We start from the raw sequence: 17,976 nt of genomic DNA on the forward strand, positions 1-17,976 counted from the left end.
ATTCTCTGCCACATGGCATTTAACACACTTATTCTTTGCCAAAAGCATCGTAAGTCTCTTCAGTCCAACAATGATCCCTGATTCTCCAGTTCATTAAATGCACCTAGCTAGTCTGCCTTCAGCTGACCTTGACAGGCCATAGTTTCCTGCTTTATAATGTGCATTTTGAGCCTCTAGTTTTCTATGCACAAGCACTACTCATTCAGCAGGTCTAGGATAACATCATGGGCCCCAGTAACTGACATGCACTCTGCAGCAGGACCTGCAGGTTGCTGTTGATCTGGTTCTTTCTAACATGAGACAATGCAGTTTTTTTTTGTGCAAACTGGGCTAGAGATGAACAAATTCTCCAGTACATAGCATTTAACATATTGCAGTTCAAATTATTCTTTGCTAAAAGCATAGCAAGAGTAAAGTCTCTTCAGTCCAACAATGATCCCTGATTCTCCAGTTCATTAAATGCACATAGCTAGTCAGCCTTCACCAGACCTTGACAGGCCAAAGCTTCCTGCTTTTATAATGTGCATTTTGAGCCTATACGTTTCTATATCCAGCACTATTCATTCAGCAGGTCTAGGATAACATCATGGCCCCCAGTAACTGACAGGCACTGCAGGCTCTTGTTGCAGAGTCTGCAGGTTGCTGTTGATCTGGTTCTTTCTAGCATGATTCAAGAGTTTTATTTGTCACGTACTCTTACAGGATGTGCAGTGAAATGTAAAGTGGCAGTGCTCACGAGATCATGCAAAACATCAACTGTACAAATATTTAAAAAATGTAAGAATTGTAGGGACAATGGCAATATTTACAGTGAGAGGGGTCTATGAACAATATGGAATATAGATATAAGTGAGTGACTAGAATGGTAATGAGTGTGTGTGTGTGCACTGTATGTGGCCCTATGTGTGTGTGTGTGTGATGTGTGTGGATAAGGGGGGCAGCTGAGATGATGCAGTTTTTGTGCAAACTGGGTTATAGATGAGAAAATTCTCCAGTACATAGCATTTAACACATTACAGTTCAAATTATTCTTCGCTAAAAGCATAGCAAGAGTAAAGTCTCTTCAGTCCAACAATGATCCCTGATTCTCCAGTTCATTAAATGTACCTAGCTAAAACTAATTCAGTATAGTCCAACCAATAAGTCATACCTTCAAGAACGACATACTGTTCACTTTTTGTTGAAACTGGTGTCCTTTCGGAGGCTGTGGTGCAGTAATCTTTTATCCATCCCAACTGAAACACGGGGAAGTACCACAAATTACAGCCTCCAAAAGGACAATGTTGAATGATTTCAATAAGAACTGAACATAGCCTTTATGAAGGTAGGATTCATGGCAGCTCTGTTGTATTAAACTGCATTAGTTGCAGTTAAGTGTACCTAAGAAACTGACAACTGCCTGTATGATGATGTATAAACACCTTTTTAGATTTAGGGCAAGTCGAACCGGTCTGTGGGATTTCATTCGTTAAAACAGTTGTCTTCAGGTGTCCTGAATAGAGTGGTTTTGCATCTGTGTGGTTAAAGGCTGCACAACACAGTAACGGTTGTTTCTGCTGCAGCTCCAGGTGTTTCCTTGTTCCATTTGAAGAAACAAACAACTTGCAGCCAGTTTACGCTACAAACATGAGCACATCTGATCAAGTATATGTGGCTCCAGTGCAGCAGGCATTCCACTGTGAATTAATTTAATCCTCAATAATGCACTCTAAATATAAACTCCATCCAAATGTATAGGATATGAGATAGAAATTGGGCAGTAAATCATTAATTCAAGCAAGATCCGTTCTGTTACATGAGACAAAAGCCTGTAGAAGCATTTTAATAAAGTTCCAGTATATCATGAATCATTTTTGGTATTGTATTAAGATTACCATACATTACCATTTTGCTATCTTCTTTATAAAATCTTAACTGACAGTTAGCTCTCATAATGTACTATATAATTAGTGTTGCAGAGAGGTGCAGGTTGAAGTATTTTGTCCAGTCTGAAGGGGATGTGGTCTAATTATACAAGGATCAGTGCAAACCCCAAAACCTCAGCTGGCTAAATAAAACCTACGCTGACAGAAAAATCTCCACCATGCACGCTCCATGTCAACAAAGCACACTAGGTTGCATAAAAGACACCTTGTCAGCTACACCGCACGGTCATCAGACTACAAACACATCCAAGCAAATGCAACTGATAACAGTTCAAATCAGCCAACGTGTCACAACAATGATGGTGGAAGTGCACTTCACTGACTCTGCCACCAGAGGTCAATTGTGACATGTGTTGATGCCCATGCATGTTTCCATTTAATAACAATTGAAGACAGCTCACTGCACATGTTGTTCCAACAGATATTCAACACATGCACTGTCATCATAATACCACAAAAAGACTGATGAAAATGTTTACTGCTGGAAATGAAAGACTTCACCAGTGACATTAAAATTGAAGTATATCTGAAAACCATATCAGTCCTTCCAACAGTCATTCTTAATAATTCTGTGCGTGGGATTCATTCGAGACGCGGTTATTTTAATGTCATCTGTGGTGGAGATTACTTGTTTTCTCATTACATCTCAGACATGCGCAGCTAAAATCACTTTTAACCTTTCCGCAGGAGGAGGAGAGCATGCAGATATTTCTGTCTGCTTCGACTGTTTTATTAGTGGCAAAAGCAGCATGACGCACTGAGTTTGAACCGAGCCCAGGACAGGCTGAACCAATTACTCGGGCCTTGACAACGTGTCCAACACCACCGACGGCCGGGGCTAAAAAAATTCCAGCCTGGGAGGAAAAACTTGAATGTTCATTGGCTGTAAGAACTATAATTTCCTGTCAAAGGCTCTAAATTTACCAGCTCCTCTCAGCTGTTTGTGACAAAGCAAAGCAAACACGGTGATATTCAGTTTTTTTCTCGGTTTACCTCTTCCGCTTTTTTCCTGTGGTTGTTCTATGTAATTTTATGCATAAGGTTACAGAAGTTGTTGACTTGAGAGAAAGTCTGTGAAATTTCACTTCTCTCAAAGAGCAAACAATCTAAGCCTTCATGAGTTTGAAGTGATCTCATCCTGACACTATTTCCATGTTGTCTTAATCACAGCTTGATGGAAAGTATTACCTAAAGATAGATCAGGGGGGCTACAGAAGGGAACTATTTCACTACATATGCACCGAGTCTGTACATCTGAGAAAGTCTACAGAGAACAGATCTGCCTTGTGGAAATCACAGAGCAATGTTAGATTCAAATAAATGGGAAAAGGGAATGATAAGAGTGGGAAAAAGGTCCGGAAAGAGGGGAGGACCCGGCGTAAAGATGTATGTGGATGCACTGTGACTGTTCCACTTTGAGTCTGCCCCGACAGCAGTGTAGAACTGACCTCATATTTCCATCCTCCAGGAGAGAGAACTGGGAGACTTTTCTCATGCAGAGTTGGGAAGATGCCTCGCCTCTTGTGTTTTTAATCTCTGGACTGAATCATCCCACAGACAAGAAGATGCTCCCGGCCAGCTCTGGTAATGAGAAACAAAAATATTTTGCTTGATGTGTGTTGCAATCAGAGAGAGAGAGAGTAAGTGGGAGAGAGAAAGATAATGGGGCTATTGTGGCAGTTTACACTCGTGGTTTACAGCCTAATATGACCCAGTTACAGTATCTCTCACTCATTGTGCACTGTGTGTGAGAGAGTTCACTTACTTTCATTATGTTTTATAATCGATTTTGTGCGCGCCAATTTATAACTAAAACATTACAGAGCAGGTGGAAGTCATCTGGTTTCAGAAACAGAGAGAGAGTTTAGGAGTCAAACCCAGCCGTCTCTGTGAATGGACACTTTTATGTGTGTGTGTGAGATCAGGCTGCCTTTGGGGCTCACGCGTCCAGTAATGTACTTTGGTGGAATTACAGGCTGATGAAGTATTTCCCCAACAGGAGTGTGAGGTGTACATGTGCCTGAGTGAGTATATGTTTAACTTTAAAGTGATAAAAACCTTCCAGTGTGATGCATTTCTGTTTGATATAGGAAAACAGGGGTAAGATATAATTTATCATTACAACTGGTTTGCATGTAGATAATATGTACACCTTGCTGTTATGTGCATTGTCTTGAATGTGTTGATAAGTGGACAGATGTTACAAAGGCAGTACATCTGTTTGATGGGAGACTCAAAGGAAAGGTTTTGGGAATATCAACAGCTTCCTGTTGTTGTTTTTTATTCTAGTTCGTCTGGGGACTTTTTATCAGAGCAGCATTTGGCTGATCACATTACGTGAGTTGGTACTTTTTGTACTGTGTGATGCAATATATGAGGATGTGGGTGTTTTAAATCAACTCAGAAGATTCAAATGCCATTCGTGTGGACACATCGTTAATATGTGGCTGCATAACAGGATAGGTTTAGTTTTTTCTGACAAGATGTTGCAAAAATGAGACACCACAATGTCCTGCAACTATATGTGGATCTTTACTGTAGATGATGATCATCTGTAGGACCCATCTGTGAATCAGTCTTTCATGAGACATTGTGAGTCTCGTATGCATTCCTCCCAGCCACAACAAGCTCCACCACTCAGTCTCAGGTCAAGGTTAAGGCAACGGTCACGTTTCGGCGTGTCAATCTCATCGGAAGAGGCAGGATTTGTGCACTGCTGGGAGGAAGTGCTGCCTGGGTTCAGGGCAAGGCAGTCAGTCCCTGTTACCTGAATGAATGCGAGAAGGAAGGTGAAAGCTGTTTCTCATCAGACGTTCACGCATTCTTCAGCTTCAAGGAACATAAGCTGCTTCTATCGCCTCTGACTGTATCCCGCTCAAGAATTTTGTATCTGACTGCAATTTTCGCATGCTTCTGCTGTCATGTCCGGACATCCTGCAGAGCTCTAACACACATCTGCTCCACCAGTCAGGTTAGACAGTACAGAGCACTGTGTATCTACGGGGCACTCTACAATCTGTACCTCCCACCAGACACACGATTCAAGACCTGTAAGAAATCCTCACACAGGTGCGATCAGTAAAACACACACTGACGCTGCAGCTGGCAAATCTTCTAATAGTGGTGAACTTTTATCATCCTCGACTCATCACCAGTTTGAATGGTGAGGCTTCTCTACAGTCAGTTAAGGCTTACAACCAAGATCATGTATCCAAGGAAAATAGAGTTGCATAAAGTCATAGTGTTGGCTAGCAATCAAGATCAGAAGGCAAACAGTAGGGATGCGAAAGCAAACCGTAAAAAAACACACCGTTCGATGACTGTACAAACCGAACCGTGGGCTTGTTGATCCGTTGCACCACTATTTTAAAGAATGGAATATAATATCAATAAGTATGTTTTCTTTAGTGTATAATCACCTGATAATAGGAATCATTGTGTTTTTGTTAGCTTAGAATGAGCCGCTTATATCTACATAGGGAGCGGGTCCTCTCCACAGAGTCCGCCATGTTTCTACAGGAGCCAAGAACGGACAAACCAAACTCTGTTAACTTTTCCTGCTACTGGCTCCTGTCGCTGCTCTCTCTCTCTCTTGCTTCACCACTCACTTATCTATCTGTCTAATCATATATTTTGGAATTCAAACACATTAAAATGTTTATGTTTTTCTTCTCCCTAATGTGCAAAACAAACTAAACCGGAACAAAAACCTTGTTGAACCATTGCACCACTAGCAAACAGATATTAATATTGATCATTAATCCGTCTGGATCATATTTTGCATGATTTAGCCATCAGTTAACCTCCAAGGCAAAATAAAAAACCTTCTTTTAATAGCCCGAATGGTTTAAAGCTGATTGAAACAAAGCATTACCTTTGGAATATCACTCCAAGAATAAATGAATTCTTTCAAACCACCTGGCGTTTTGCTATAAAAATGTGTCTTTTCAAATATCTATGTTACTAATCTTATGAATCACAATCTTTATAATAATGCTACTTGATTGGGAAAAAGCAACATCCTTATTTTTTTTTTACTTTAAAGTCGCGCTAATGCATGTGCTCCAATTATTAAGATGACACAACAGAATAATTGTATATGCTTTTGTAAACTTAGTTGATAAGGGTTGACGCTGCTTTTAATTATCCCTTTCCTCAGCTGTATTACCACATTTGTTGTAGCTAGAGTGACTCATTTACATTCAACATCACTATTTAAAGGACATTCAGCAACTTTTCCTCCTCTCAGCTGTAGAACCTCCACATCATCACTGAGGGCGACTGACTCAGAACATCAACCCTCTCTGCAGATCTTTGCTTCAAGTCCATCTGGTTCCTTAGCTGCCTCTGTTGTTTGTTTTTATTTTCCTTAGTGACTCATCATCTGCTTCATTTCCTCCGTCTCCTCTCTGGCCCCCGACCATGGGAAAAGCCTTGAGAGATCAATAGTGGAGTCTTTCTCCCACTCTCTCTCTCTGTCTGTAGAGGCCAAATCGTTCCTGTGGGACGGCCCAAACGATGGCTCGCATGTGTTCGCACACTTCCTGTGGAACATAGCATTTCTCTATCCCATCATCACCCATGTATCAAGCACAGTGGACGCATTATAATCCACCGTGCTTAGTCATATTATCATAAACTGTTATTCGACAGTTTTCCAGAGTGGAAATACCCACTTTACAGTCTGTTACATCAGAAGCACAGAGCTCGGAGCAGGAAGCCAGAGGACACAAGGTCTTTTCCATCTCCGTACTCCTACACCACGTTGTATTTCCTCCCCGGATCAGACTGTTAACACCTGCTTTACCAATAGACAACACTAAAGAGACTCACTGCATCGACGGGGTTCGGTCTCCGGCCTCCTCTGATCATCTGGTGCGGTCCAGCTGATGTTTCAATCAATGGAAACCCTGTAGGAGTGAATACATCTCAGGGACTCTCTGAGGAGGATCTGAACTCTGACCCCAACGCCTCTCTTCATATGGGGAAGGTCTTTAACCATAGGGTTTATCTGCCAAAAAAAGAGAGAAAGGAAGTCAATATAAAACATGTACTTAAAGTGAGATGTAATGGCACATTTTAGAGGGCAGTGCCAATGCCGGGTCCCCCTCTGTAACTCTGCACTGGGATGGGGAGGAGAAGGGATTGGGAGGAGGGAAATAGCAGAGGAACTCAGTGAGTGAATGAAGAAAGCAAGGAGTAAGACGTAAACAATTATGTGGACACATGCTCTCTGGATTAATACACTTCAGACCAACTCATGGATCTAGCTGTTGTCAGGACTCTGTAAGAGTAGAGGAATGGTAAGAGCTGCATGCCCGTCGGTGAAGTAAGTAAAGTGTTGACTCTGTTTGCAAACTGGTTCCTGCCTATTTTTATCTTGTCCTTTATAAAATATAATAAAATAACACTTATTTTATTCATCATTTTAAATGTCAAATTGAATCTAGTTTTGTTCAGTGTTCACTCCCAGCAGAAATCATTTCTCTTTAAAAGTAGCAGCCCAGACTGTGTGGCTGGCGGTGTCTATTTTCAGAAGCTCATGGCAACTCTGAAGGGCATAACTGCCCCCATAATCACAGGTTACAGTGGAAGGCCATGCATTTGCGAGCTCTAAAACTACTCTCCAGCCTGGGTGTGTACGTTAAATCACTGAGGGCTTGTGGGAGCGGGAGCATATGTGTGCACATGTGTGTGTGTGTGTGTGTGTGTGTGTGTGTGTGTGTGTGTGTGTGTGTGAGTCAGACAGCAAGAGACACATTAACCCTGCCCACTCTCTCCCGTCCTGTGTCTGACTGCGTGGCTCAAAGAGGGCCAGTGTTGACAGCCAGTGGGCTGACAGCAGAGGCGTGAGGGGTCCGGTGTCAGCGGCGAACAGAGGGGACGGTCTGTTCTCCGTGTCACTGGGTCCTCTGAGACCCGCACACTGGACGCAATTGTCAGATATGTGTGGTTTCACGCGACGGCGGTGGCGGCTTCGTCTGGAGTGACATCAGACGCAGATAGAACGCCCCTGTTGTCTCTCCTGCAGGGCTAAACTGGGAGCACGGCAGCTGTGGATGGTTTTTGGTTATTTTTTTCAAGAATTTGAAATGATCAGTGATGTCAGCACGGGGCGACAAGGAGCTCAAGCATTTATCGTGTGTAGGTGTGCAAATGGGCTGATGTGGTCAAGGAAAAAGCTGAATAAATAAATGAGAAATTGAATGGTTTGATGGGTATGAAAATGATGTGAATCATATACTACTGGCTTTAAAGTCACCATATATCAACCCAGTTGATGATATTTAGGACTGACAAATAGACAGCTCTCTCTCCACCACCACCATCAAAGCACCAAATGAAGGAATATCTTTCCAGTAGAGTTTCAGAGACCCCACTGAAGCTGTATTGGAGGCTCAAGGTGGCCCAACACTTTACTGAGACACTTCATGTTGGTTATTCACTTAATTTTCCATCTATAAAGTAAAGAGATCTCCTTTGAAATGTACATGTCACCAGTCACACATGACACACAGTAATTTAAGTTTGTTCCACGGTAGACAAAACAGACACTAGATAGTGGGTAGTTGTGTCTATTTCAGTTTGGCTAGGAATGCTGAGCTGATACTAAACCGTTGCCAGGATGAGCAGCCCATGTGGGTGATAGTGGAAGACGTGGATACCAGCTCTCAGCAGAAACACATGGTGAGTCATCTGGGCTGCTTATGTGTCTGTGTGTGATTGTTTGAGGTCCGTCTGGTCCCGTTTCCCCTCTCGTCTGATGTGAGCGGCGATGAGCAGACAGCTGGATCTAATCTGCAGCATCTGTCTGCAAACACGGAGCGTGCGTGTGTGTTTGTGTTTATGTGTATATGAGTCACAGTGACTCATCGTGGTCGGAGGACGCGGTGACCTGATGTTCGAGGGACTTTCAGGGCTCCTTCACACCTTCTGCTACGTCTCAAAAGTACAATCATGGTGAAACGTGTAAAATCATGAATCTCTGTTAGATTGAGGCGTAAATCAACGCCAGCTTTCTTAATGGATCATTTTGTCTGGCTGGTTTCTGGTGAAACAATTACCCAGTATAATGGTTTGGTCACATGGGCTTATAAGTGGGGCAGGAGGTTTCTAAGGAAAGCACTGTTCCCATTGTAGTACAGCTGTAGTAGCAGTATTCCCAGCGCTCCCATTCATGCCCTGCTCTCTCTCTCTCTCTCTCTCTCTCTCTGTATGTGTGTGTTTGCTTCAGGATCTTCATGTGTCAGATACTTCTGACAGTCCAGACGAGATGGAGCGCGTGAGCAGGAGGAAAGTCGAACATGGGAGACAGACGCACCAGGTCTTACAGGTGAGTTATTTCATGAGAAACTCTTTATTACTATTATACATCTGCTGCGAGTCAGCTTGTTACTCAATATAACTAAGAAGGGAATGGTTTGTGTAAGAATTCAAGGTTGATTCAAGCATTTAAAAGTACGATTTTTGCAATATATCAGCAAATCAAATAACAACTGAATCTGTCAATCAGTACTTGTGGTAAGAATGGACTACTTTTTCACATATATAATTAAAGTTTATGTTAATTCTACATCTTTTAAATATAAAGACAAGGACATTCCTATGCTCTGCCTCTCTGATATGGACTCTAATTGTTGCTCTCTTTATTTTTTACAAGTAACTCTGGCTTTTAATGAAACGATCTTTCATTAAACAGTTGGAGGATCATATAAGATGTGAGGCTACATGTTATTGAATTGTAAAACACAGACAGATTTGAGGAGCCTATAGTACATACACTGGACTTTTATATTTATTCTTTGCTCTTTAGCTGTTCAGACGTGTAGTTTTCACTTTTAAGATTTGGTACAAAACTGACGCCCACTTCACTGAGTGTTCAGACGTGTACAATAAATATGCTGTGTGCATAAAGAAACCTAGTAGTTTTAGGATCATGTAATGATGGTTTTCAAATTGGTTTTGTTTTGACAGAGCACTCCTTTAGACCTGATTGAGACAGGCAAGTCCCTGAAATTCCAGGCGGAGCGCCCCCACCTGGTCAGTTTGGGAAGTGGACGCCTGAGCACAGCCATCACCTTGCTACCACTGCAGGAAGGTGAACACCTGTGTGTGTGTGTGTTGGTGTGTGTTGGTGGGATGGGATGTGATTGAAATGATATATTTTCTCATTAATGTTATGCACTACTTATTTTATAGATATCTTAATGTTGAATGGGACATTTAAAACCTCATGAACAGCTTGTTAAATATGCAGTCCTGCCTTATCATGCTGCACCATGCACTCTGTTAAGAGGAGCTAATAACATCAGGGAACTCAACCCACATGGTAAACTACAGTCTGTATAACACAACCATCTCTGTACTGACTACAGGATCTGTAATCTGTGTTATTGTTAGCATGTTCAGACACTTCCATAAGCACTTTACTCAAAATAGTCAGTTGTTCTTTAATAAGTAAGCAGTACAACTTGTCACGAGTGATGAACTGACAAAAACTGATGACATCTTACCTTCTAACCATCTTGTTGTCTTGTCTCATGCCTCGCCACAGTTGCAATTACACGCTTGTCTGGGATTTTCTTGCACCATTGTCTTGCACTGAGCCTAGACACCACAGAGGAAGAGAGAGAGAAGAGTGTGAATGTATCACCCCAGAGAAAAGCCTTCTGGGATTTCCTTTGTGCTCCATCTCTGTGTTATCACATAAGAATAAATAGTGTTAACTCTCTTGCACTCAGACAGCAATATAAATACGACTGGTAATCAAATTACAACACAGAAAATAGTAGATGTTTATAGTAACTCCCTCTGACAAGACGTCTTTCATCTCTTGAAACTAACACCTGTTTTTCACGGGTTGACCCCATTTGTGACCTTGAACCCTGAAATGACACCCGGTACCACGAACTGCTACCCAAGAATACTTCACAGAAGTGTTCGCGGGTCCGCATTGATCTCCTGTAAGTGACGCTGAGAAAATGTTTCCTCTTGTTGCAGGGAGAACCACGCTGGGCAGCGGGGAGACAGATATCCCTCTGCAGGGCAACGGCATCGCCGCTCATCACTGCTACATTGAAAACCAGGCGGGCAGCATCACCTTGCACCCATGTGGAAACCAGTGCTCTGCGGATGGCCTTCCCATCACCAAACCCTTTCGCCTGACACAAGGTAGCACTGTCACTGGTTTAAGTGACTGCCGTCATATGGTTGTTGGTGGTAAAGCTGTTTTTTCTTGCATCTTATATCATTGGCTAACTTAGTAGCCTTAATAAACCAACAGATTACTACTGAATGAGTAAGACAATAGTTCATATTGTGTCTACTATCGGCAGAGATTAAGTAGAGGTTTTCTTTTGTTAGCACTATTACATTTTGTACAGACATTCATGGTCCCCAGAAGATGGATCCTAATGACTTTGGTGATGCCCTGACTTTGAGGGTTGACATGTTTAGTTTAAGTGAAAGGTCTCACTAACTATTGCCACCAGATGAATAGCCGTTTGTCCCCCCTCAGGATGAATTGTAATAACTTTGGTGACCCCGTCACGTTTTCATCTAGCGTCATCATCAGATCAAAACTTCAACTGGTCCACTACTTTAGTTCATGACTAAACACCGGCAAAACTGATGACATCACCATCAGACTCAGCTGTACTTTGTGTTAAATAGCAAATGTTACCATGCTAAGACTCTAAGCATGGATTATCATGATCTTTGCTTAGAGTGCTGCAGGAATGAGTCCTAAAACCTGGAAATGAGTTAGCATTTTAGCACTTCTGGTTCTCTCGTCTGGAAGTCAATGTTTTTTTTAAATGGGTTTTTAGTTCGATGCCTAAAATAAGGTCTGTGGTTAACACAAGCTGAAGAGATTATAACGTTTTGTTCTACGACATAAAATACATCAACTCCCCAATACCACTCAAGAATCCTTGAAGCCTTTAATGTGTCTTGGAAAAGGCGGTCGCTGTTCATTTAGAGCCTAACGTTAGCTTTTAACTTCTGGCAATTGCATTCACACTTCAAAAATCATAAAAGCGATTTGTGAAGTTCATTTGTGGAGATTATTTATATAGATATAAGTATCATAAACGTTTGTTTGCCACAAAGCTTATTTTCTGCAATAATCCAAAACCCAATGGACAAATCCCATTGGCTTTTAGTGGAGGGAACCAGGGCAATGCTAACTTCCTAGTTGGCCTACAACAATACGTCATCCCTGCAGCACTCTCTAGTAAACATTACACACCTGCTTGGGATCAGCATGTTAGCACTGTCATTGTGAGCTGATGTTAGCATTAGACCCTTTTGTTTATCTGTGAAATCACATTGATGTACAGTTAGATGACTTCACACTCATACAGTACATAGTAGTGGGTTCAATACACTGAAGGCCAGGTGGACGATAACACAAAAACAATGTCCCATGTCCTTCCAGTAACATGCATACTTGCCATAAAAAAAGGCACAACAGTCCCGCCCCCCTCAGTGGGACCCAGGCCAGCAGCTACACCACAATGTCATTTGAAGCCGGGTGATCAGCCGGTGTGTGTGGAGGCAGCAGCTGCTCAACAAGAATACTTCAGGCTTCTTTACCTCATTCAAAAGGACTCATATCATGAAATTCTGAATAAAACAACCAGGGAACTGCTTCATTTGCATCATACGGAACAATATTGCAGCCACATGGACCTTTGACTTCACTTTGAAGGATGGAGTAAATATTAAACTCCCTGTGGATTATCCAGCACTGGAAACAAAACTTCTGGGAGCGTATCAGACGTTCTTGAAAGCCACCGGAAATGCAGGGAAAGGAGGAGTTGATTTCACTTACTGGTTAATTACACGTGAGTTAAACTAGTCTGTTTACAACTGACCACAGCATCAGCAATACTTTATGGGTGGTATCAATCGGTGATTAGTGTGTTTATGGTGGTGTTAATACTTTAACTAACTCATCACTGACAGCTTTATGCTCTTCTCTCCTGGCAGGGTGCATGCTGTGTTTTGGTCAGTCGGTCTTTTTCCGCTTCAACCATCCAGAGGAGGCCCTGCGGATGAAGAGCATGCTGCCTGGAGGGAGCCAAGGACCGAGCACCACGAGAACTCACCCTACAGGTAATAAGACCATGCTTTTATAATTATACAACACCTACAGCTCCAGATTGTACAATTGTCCTGTGATCCAGTCAGTCACACAGGTTGTGTCCATACTCTTCATACTGCATGCAGTTAGTAATGATAAGTAATCAGGGACCCAGAAATAAGCTGGTATGTGTGAAGGTTGTACAGTTTCCTCCGTAGCTATTCTGGGCAGAGCAAATGCTTTGGGCTGATAGATATTCAGTCACAGTTGGATTCCCACTACCTTAGTGTACAGATCAAGAAGTTGCATAAGTTCCCGTTAATGCTGAACACGGATCGTACATCTGTCGCGGTGAATTACGAGACCCTGGGTAGGATGACAAATTGTACATGATCAGCTGTTAAGACTATCCATGTTTTAGGGCTCACCTTACAGATGGTTACTGACATTTTCATGGCAAAAGTTCAAAGAAAATGGAAGTTGTAGTTGGTTTCTGCAATATTTTACCAGCTTCTCATATCACCAGCACAATTGGTCTTGGAGTCTGACTGAAACACTGGTCAGAAATAACTTGTTCAGGACTAATTATCTGTGGCCTACATTGTGATCTAGTTCATTTAAATCTGTGGTTTTTCGCTCAAAGTGTGACCCCATTGTAACAAAGGATTGTTGTAACCTTTCTTTACACGGCTACATTCAGACGATGTCATATTATTCTGGTCCGTTAATTGCTTCGACCGTTGCCTCGTGCTGTCGATGATATTTAGACTCCATTCTCCTCTGACCTTACTGGTGTGGCTGTACAGTAAGAGCCACCACACCCTGCCCAGTGTGTATGGCCCACTCTTTCCTGACCAGGCCCTGATTTCATCTGCTCAGAATGAGGTATACACCGCTGCAGCTTTTATATTTAGCAGCTCCAGATCCCTGTAGGATTACAACACAACTGAGGAGCACAACATCCCGACTGCTGGGTTTGGTTCATACAGTACAGGAGAACATGGGCTCTGAGACATGTATCACTATTTAAAGTGGGCCACCGGGACACTGTGTGTGTTCAGGCTTGTGTATTTGTCCTTTTATGGGCTTCCCCCTTTGTCCTACATCACTGACTGTGTGTCAGTAGCATAAAGATGACACAGGACAGATCCCTCCCACTGTTTGTTCATGTGTGTTTTTACAACTGTCTTTTAGAGCGTCCTCTTCCTTTATTCAACAGGAATGCTCACGCACAAATGTTTCTGTCTCCCTTCGCAGACTCTCACGGTGTCCTGAACGGGAACCATCAGTCTTTCTCGAGCAACGGCTCTGACTCTAAAATCAACAACATATCAAAGAACCTCCAGGACTCGTTGGTGCTGAAGGCTGGATCTGGATCTGGTAAACATCATCAGCCCTCTCCTCCAAACATGCTCAATGGGAGAAACGGCTCCATGACAGAGGACTCCATTTATGAAAACAGCAGCAGCTTTCTGGGCCAGAACCTCGGCAACAAAACCCCGCCGATACCTGCGCGGTCCCCTCATACCAACAACACTCCTGTTCCCCATCCACGGACCTCCCTCTCTGTGGCCTCGAGCGGTACTAGTGGTGGTCAGAGGGCCCCGGAGAGCCCAAAGCTTCTTAGGAACGCAAGAGCAGAGGCCACACCAGGCCCAGGCAAATTCTCCCCTACAGCTCCATCCAGCCCTCGAGTAAGAGGTTCCTCCCTACAGAAGAGATCCCCAAGTCCCATGCAAGATCAGCACCTCTCGCACGTAGAAGTCCCTCAAAGGCTCAGGACTCCAGAGCCGATCGGGTCCACTAGCCTGAGAGAACTTCCTCCTCTCAGCCCTTACATGTCCCGCAGAGGGACTCCAGGATCGCAGGGCTCGGCCGCTGTCAAACCCGTCCCAGAGGGCCAACTCAAACTCACAACTGCTTCGAAAGCAGAAGCCATGAGGGCAATGTACGCCCAGGGTCCATTGGCACTCTCTGGGCTGGAGAAGGAGCCTGGAGGCAGGCAGTTAAGGGCTGGCCCGGGGTCTCTGTCTGGTTCGTCTCCTCTCACTAGCCCTCGTAGCAAAAGAAAGACCTCCGGCATGACCATGACGGGATCCTCCAGCAAGGAACAGAGTCTTATGAAACCATATACCCGCGAACGCAAAAACAGCATCTCTGAGATCAGTGACAATGAGGACGAGCTGCTGGAATACCACCGCTGGCAGAGAGAGGAGAGGCTGCGTGAGCAGGAAATGGAGAAACTGGTGAGTGATCAGCACTTTAGATGTGACTTCACTGTAGATATAAGAGTAGGAAATAATTTCACCATGATAGGTTCAGTCCAAATCTGGATGCTGATGTGAACTTTGCTCAGGATGTTATAAAGAAAACATTTGCTGCTCTGGTTTGTCTGTTTTGACTGTGGGATTTGTATATACTTTAAATCTCCTATAATCCATTTTTGGCCAATTAGGCGAAAAACATCAAAACAAAATGACAGGTAGAAACACAGCTGTATCCGGGCGTACAAACTGTTACCAACAAATATCTTTACAGACGTCCAGCAGACACGGAGCAACAAACACCGTGATTTTAAAGGACATTTAAGCGAAGGTGCTGAGACGGCTGGCATAGCCGACACCATGTCTGCATTCAGATATCTTGTCTAAATCTCCTGGCGTACGGCCACTAGCTCATCTACCCCGGAGCATTACTGGCATCGTCAGCCCATGTGGCCCGAGTAGCGCGGGGTGAACATTCCTCCACCGAGTCTCAAGGTCCAGAGCGGAGGGCGCGGCTGCTTGTTGCTCAACACTATATTTATCAAAAAGGACGAGTGGCTTTTACTTTCTAAGCTGCCCGTGCTTGACTGAAGGCTCTTTCTTATTCGTACCCACGCTAGATCGTACAGTAGACTGCATACTTGTTATCCATCCTCAGTCCACACCCACCAGACCCCCACCACCATTCTTCAGCCCCCACCCCGGCCTGCTTCTGACAGCTGAAGGGCCCATAGGGAGAGGAGGGGGTGGGGGTTCCCGGCCCTCCATGTCCACAGACTATTTCAGGAACCAAAAGGTTTCTGGTAACAAATAAGAGAGTTACCGACAACACGCTTCTGAGTCGGACTGATAGGTGTTCTACTGCTGTGGGTACAGTATGTGCACGTTTGTGTTGAGTCATCCAGTATGTCTAGATAATTCAAGCCATCACCTCTGCAAATACATAAACAGATAAAGAGCTGATATTTATTGGCCTAAGGACGTGTTGATTAGAAGTTTGCTTGTTAACCATGTTTGGAATTTCCTCCATTCCATGATTTGAATTCTGTAGGCACTGATTTTATGCTGCATTCATGTGGTTGGAGGAAAAATAAACAGCACAGCATCACATGAAAATGCTATTTTGTCAAACCACCACCCTGCCTAGAACACGCAAACATACAATTATATAGCTGGAAGTTGAAAAGTTGAGATTTGTTCACTGTTGGCTGAGGTTTTCAGTGATTTCTGTCTATGTTGTGTTATGTTGCTGGTACTTGATAAATAATGATGATACGAAGGAATACTGCATGTGTATGTAGGGTTCACGGTAAAATATGCACACTCCTGCATACACATAGGACCAGGGCAGGAAATTCACGAGGGCCATGGCTGCCGTGCCTCTTCAGTTTGGCCTTCTGTCCCTCAAAAATATTATGCCCCGTGGCCACAGTGGCCTTGATGCCCCGCCTGCACTCTGCAAGTTGGTTTCGCCGTTTTCTCCTCTGCCTCTTTACTGTCAATAGGAGGTTTTTAGACACCAGTATCTTCTGTTGTGATTCTGAATTCGGGCAACATCAAGTGGAAAAACAAAAAATGTTAATCTTAAGTTAAATTTATTATTTCTCTTGACTTCAATAATTGTTTTATATAATGGCCTTGCTGCCCTGGCATTTGGGCTTTGTGCCCTCAAAAAATGTACAACACCAAAGGCCAAGTGGCCTTGCCCCTATACTTCCAGCCAGGCCTGCAGAGAACACACACATGAATGTAGATAGCCAGAAAAAAAAGTTCCTCATCGACAAAATAAACTGTAAATTACCTCATTAATGTTCCAGATGACAGATCATGTAGAGGTGGATCAGGACCGGATGATATCATGGCTGCTGTTAAAGAAAAAGTTTGACATTTTGAGAAATTTGCGTATTCACTTTCTTGCCGGGAGTGAGAATGAGAAGACTAATACCACTCTGTCCTGATAAGTTTGAAGCTAGAACCAGGAGATGGTTAGTTTATCTTATCTTAGTTTAGCATGAAGACTGGAAGCAGAGGCAAACAGCTAGCCTGGCTCTGCTAATCAGCACCACTAATTACCAATTTATATGTCATTTGTTTTAAATGTACAAAAACCGAAGTGTAAAAATTACCAATTTTACTATGAAGCTAAAGCCAGTGGACTGTTAGCAATCTTAGCTACCTTGGCTTAGCAGAAAGACAGGACACAAATAAACAAATACTGAAGTGTAAATTTGAGCATAGCCTACAGACATGAGAGTGGTATCCATCTTCTCAAATTCTATATTCAGAGCATTAATATAGCAGCAAACAACTATTTACTATGTTAACATATAAAGGAGTAATGTCTACCTGTGCAGAGAATGAAGTCGCTCTTCCTCTCTGTGTGTGTTGTTATCCGAGTTTCTCCGTGCTTTGTTGACATAGCCGGGCCTCCACAGAGCGTGCCCTACTATCTAGCACGAGGTCTGCTCTGCACTGCTGCTCAGAGGCAGTTACAGGCGGTCATAACGCCCTTGAGAGGCAATAAAAATGCTCCCAATCAGCGTTAATGACAAACCAGCTGATGCAGTGAACTGTGTTTGGGGTCCTGGACCAGGTTCTTGGTTTGTTGGTGTCACAGCCTTGAATGAAGCACAGAAAAATGATCAACTGTAGACCGATAGATGAGAGAGACAAAGAGAGGATTTCCTCTCAGTGAAATGAA

The 17,976-nt window shown here is 43.2% G+C and overlaps 1 protein-coding gene and 1 long non-coding RNA gene across 11 annotated transcripts in view; one reads left to right on the forward strand and one right to left on the reverse strand.

Moving 5' to 3' along the window:
- The window catches only part of LOC141752290 (uncharacterized), a 20,964-nt gene extending 10,410 nt beyond the window's left edge, over nt 1–10,554 (reverse strand). The window contains exons 1-3 of the long non-coding RNA XR_012590201.1: nt 10,439–10,554; nt 6,759–6,936; nt 3,374–3,506 (exon numbers count right to left, since the gene is read on the reverse strand). This is a non-coding gene — a long non-coding RNA (uncharacterized LOC141752290). The remainder of the gene's footprint in view (nt 1–3,373; nt 3,507–6,758; nt 6,937–10,438) is intronic.
- The window catches only part of phldb1a (pleckstrin homology-like domain, family B, member 1a), a 30,939-nt gene continuing 16,646 nt past the window's right edge, over nt 3,684–17,976 (forward strand). For 6 of the 10 annotated variants that reach the window (XM_074610084.1, XM_074610091.1, XM_074610089.1 and 3 more), the window contains exons 1-7: nt 6,925–7,254; nt 8,550–8,612; nt 9,160–9,258; nt 9,900–10,023; nt 10,926–11,096; nt 12,918–13,043; nt 14,269–15,257. In XM_074610084.1, coding sequence (XP_074466185.1) covers nt 7,240–7,254; nt 8,550–8,612; nt 9,160–9,258; nt 9,900–10,023; nt 10,926–11,096; nt 12,918–13,043; nt 14,269–15,257 — 1,587 coding nt within the window. In that variant the 5' untranslated portion in view covers nt 6,925–7,239. Of the gene's footprint in view, nt 3,950–6,924; nt 7,255–8,549; nt 8,613–9,159; nt 9,259–9,899; nt 10,024–10,925; nt 11,097–12,475; nt 12,773–12,917; nt 13,044–14,268; nt 15,258–17,976 lie in introns of those variants that run through there. The other 4 variants (XM_074610087.1, XM_074610085.1, XM_074610086.1 and 1 more) reach the window with 4 other exon arrangements.

This window comes from Sebastes fasciatus, chromosome 16 (genome assembly GCF_043250625.1).
Source record: "Sebastes fasciatus isolate fSebFas1 chromosome 16, fSebFas1.pri, whole genome shotgun sequence".
NCBI classification, from domain to species: Eukaryota; Metazoa; Chordata; class Actinopteri; order Perciformes; family Sebastidae; genus Sebastes; species Sebastes fasciatus.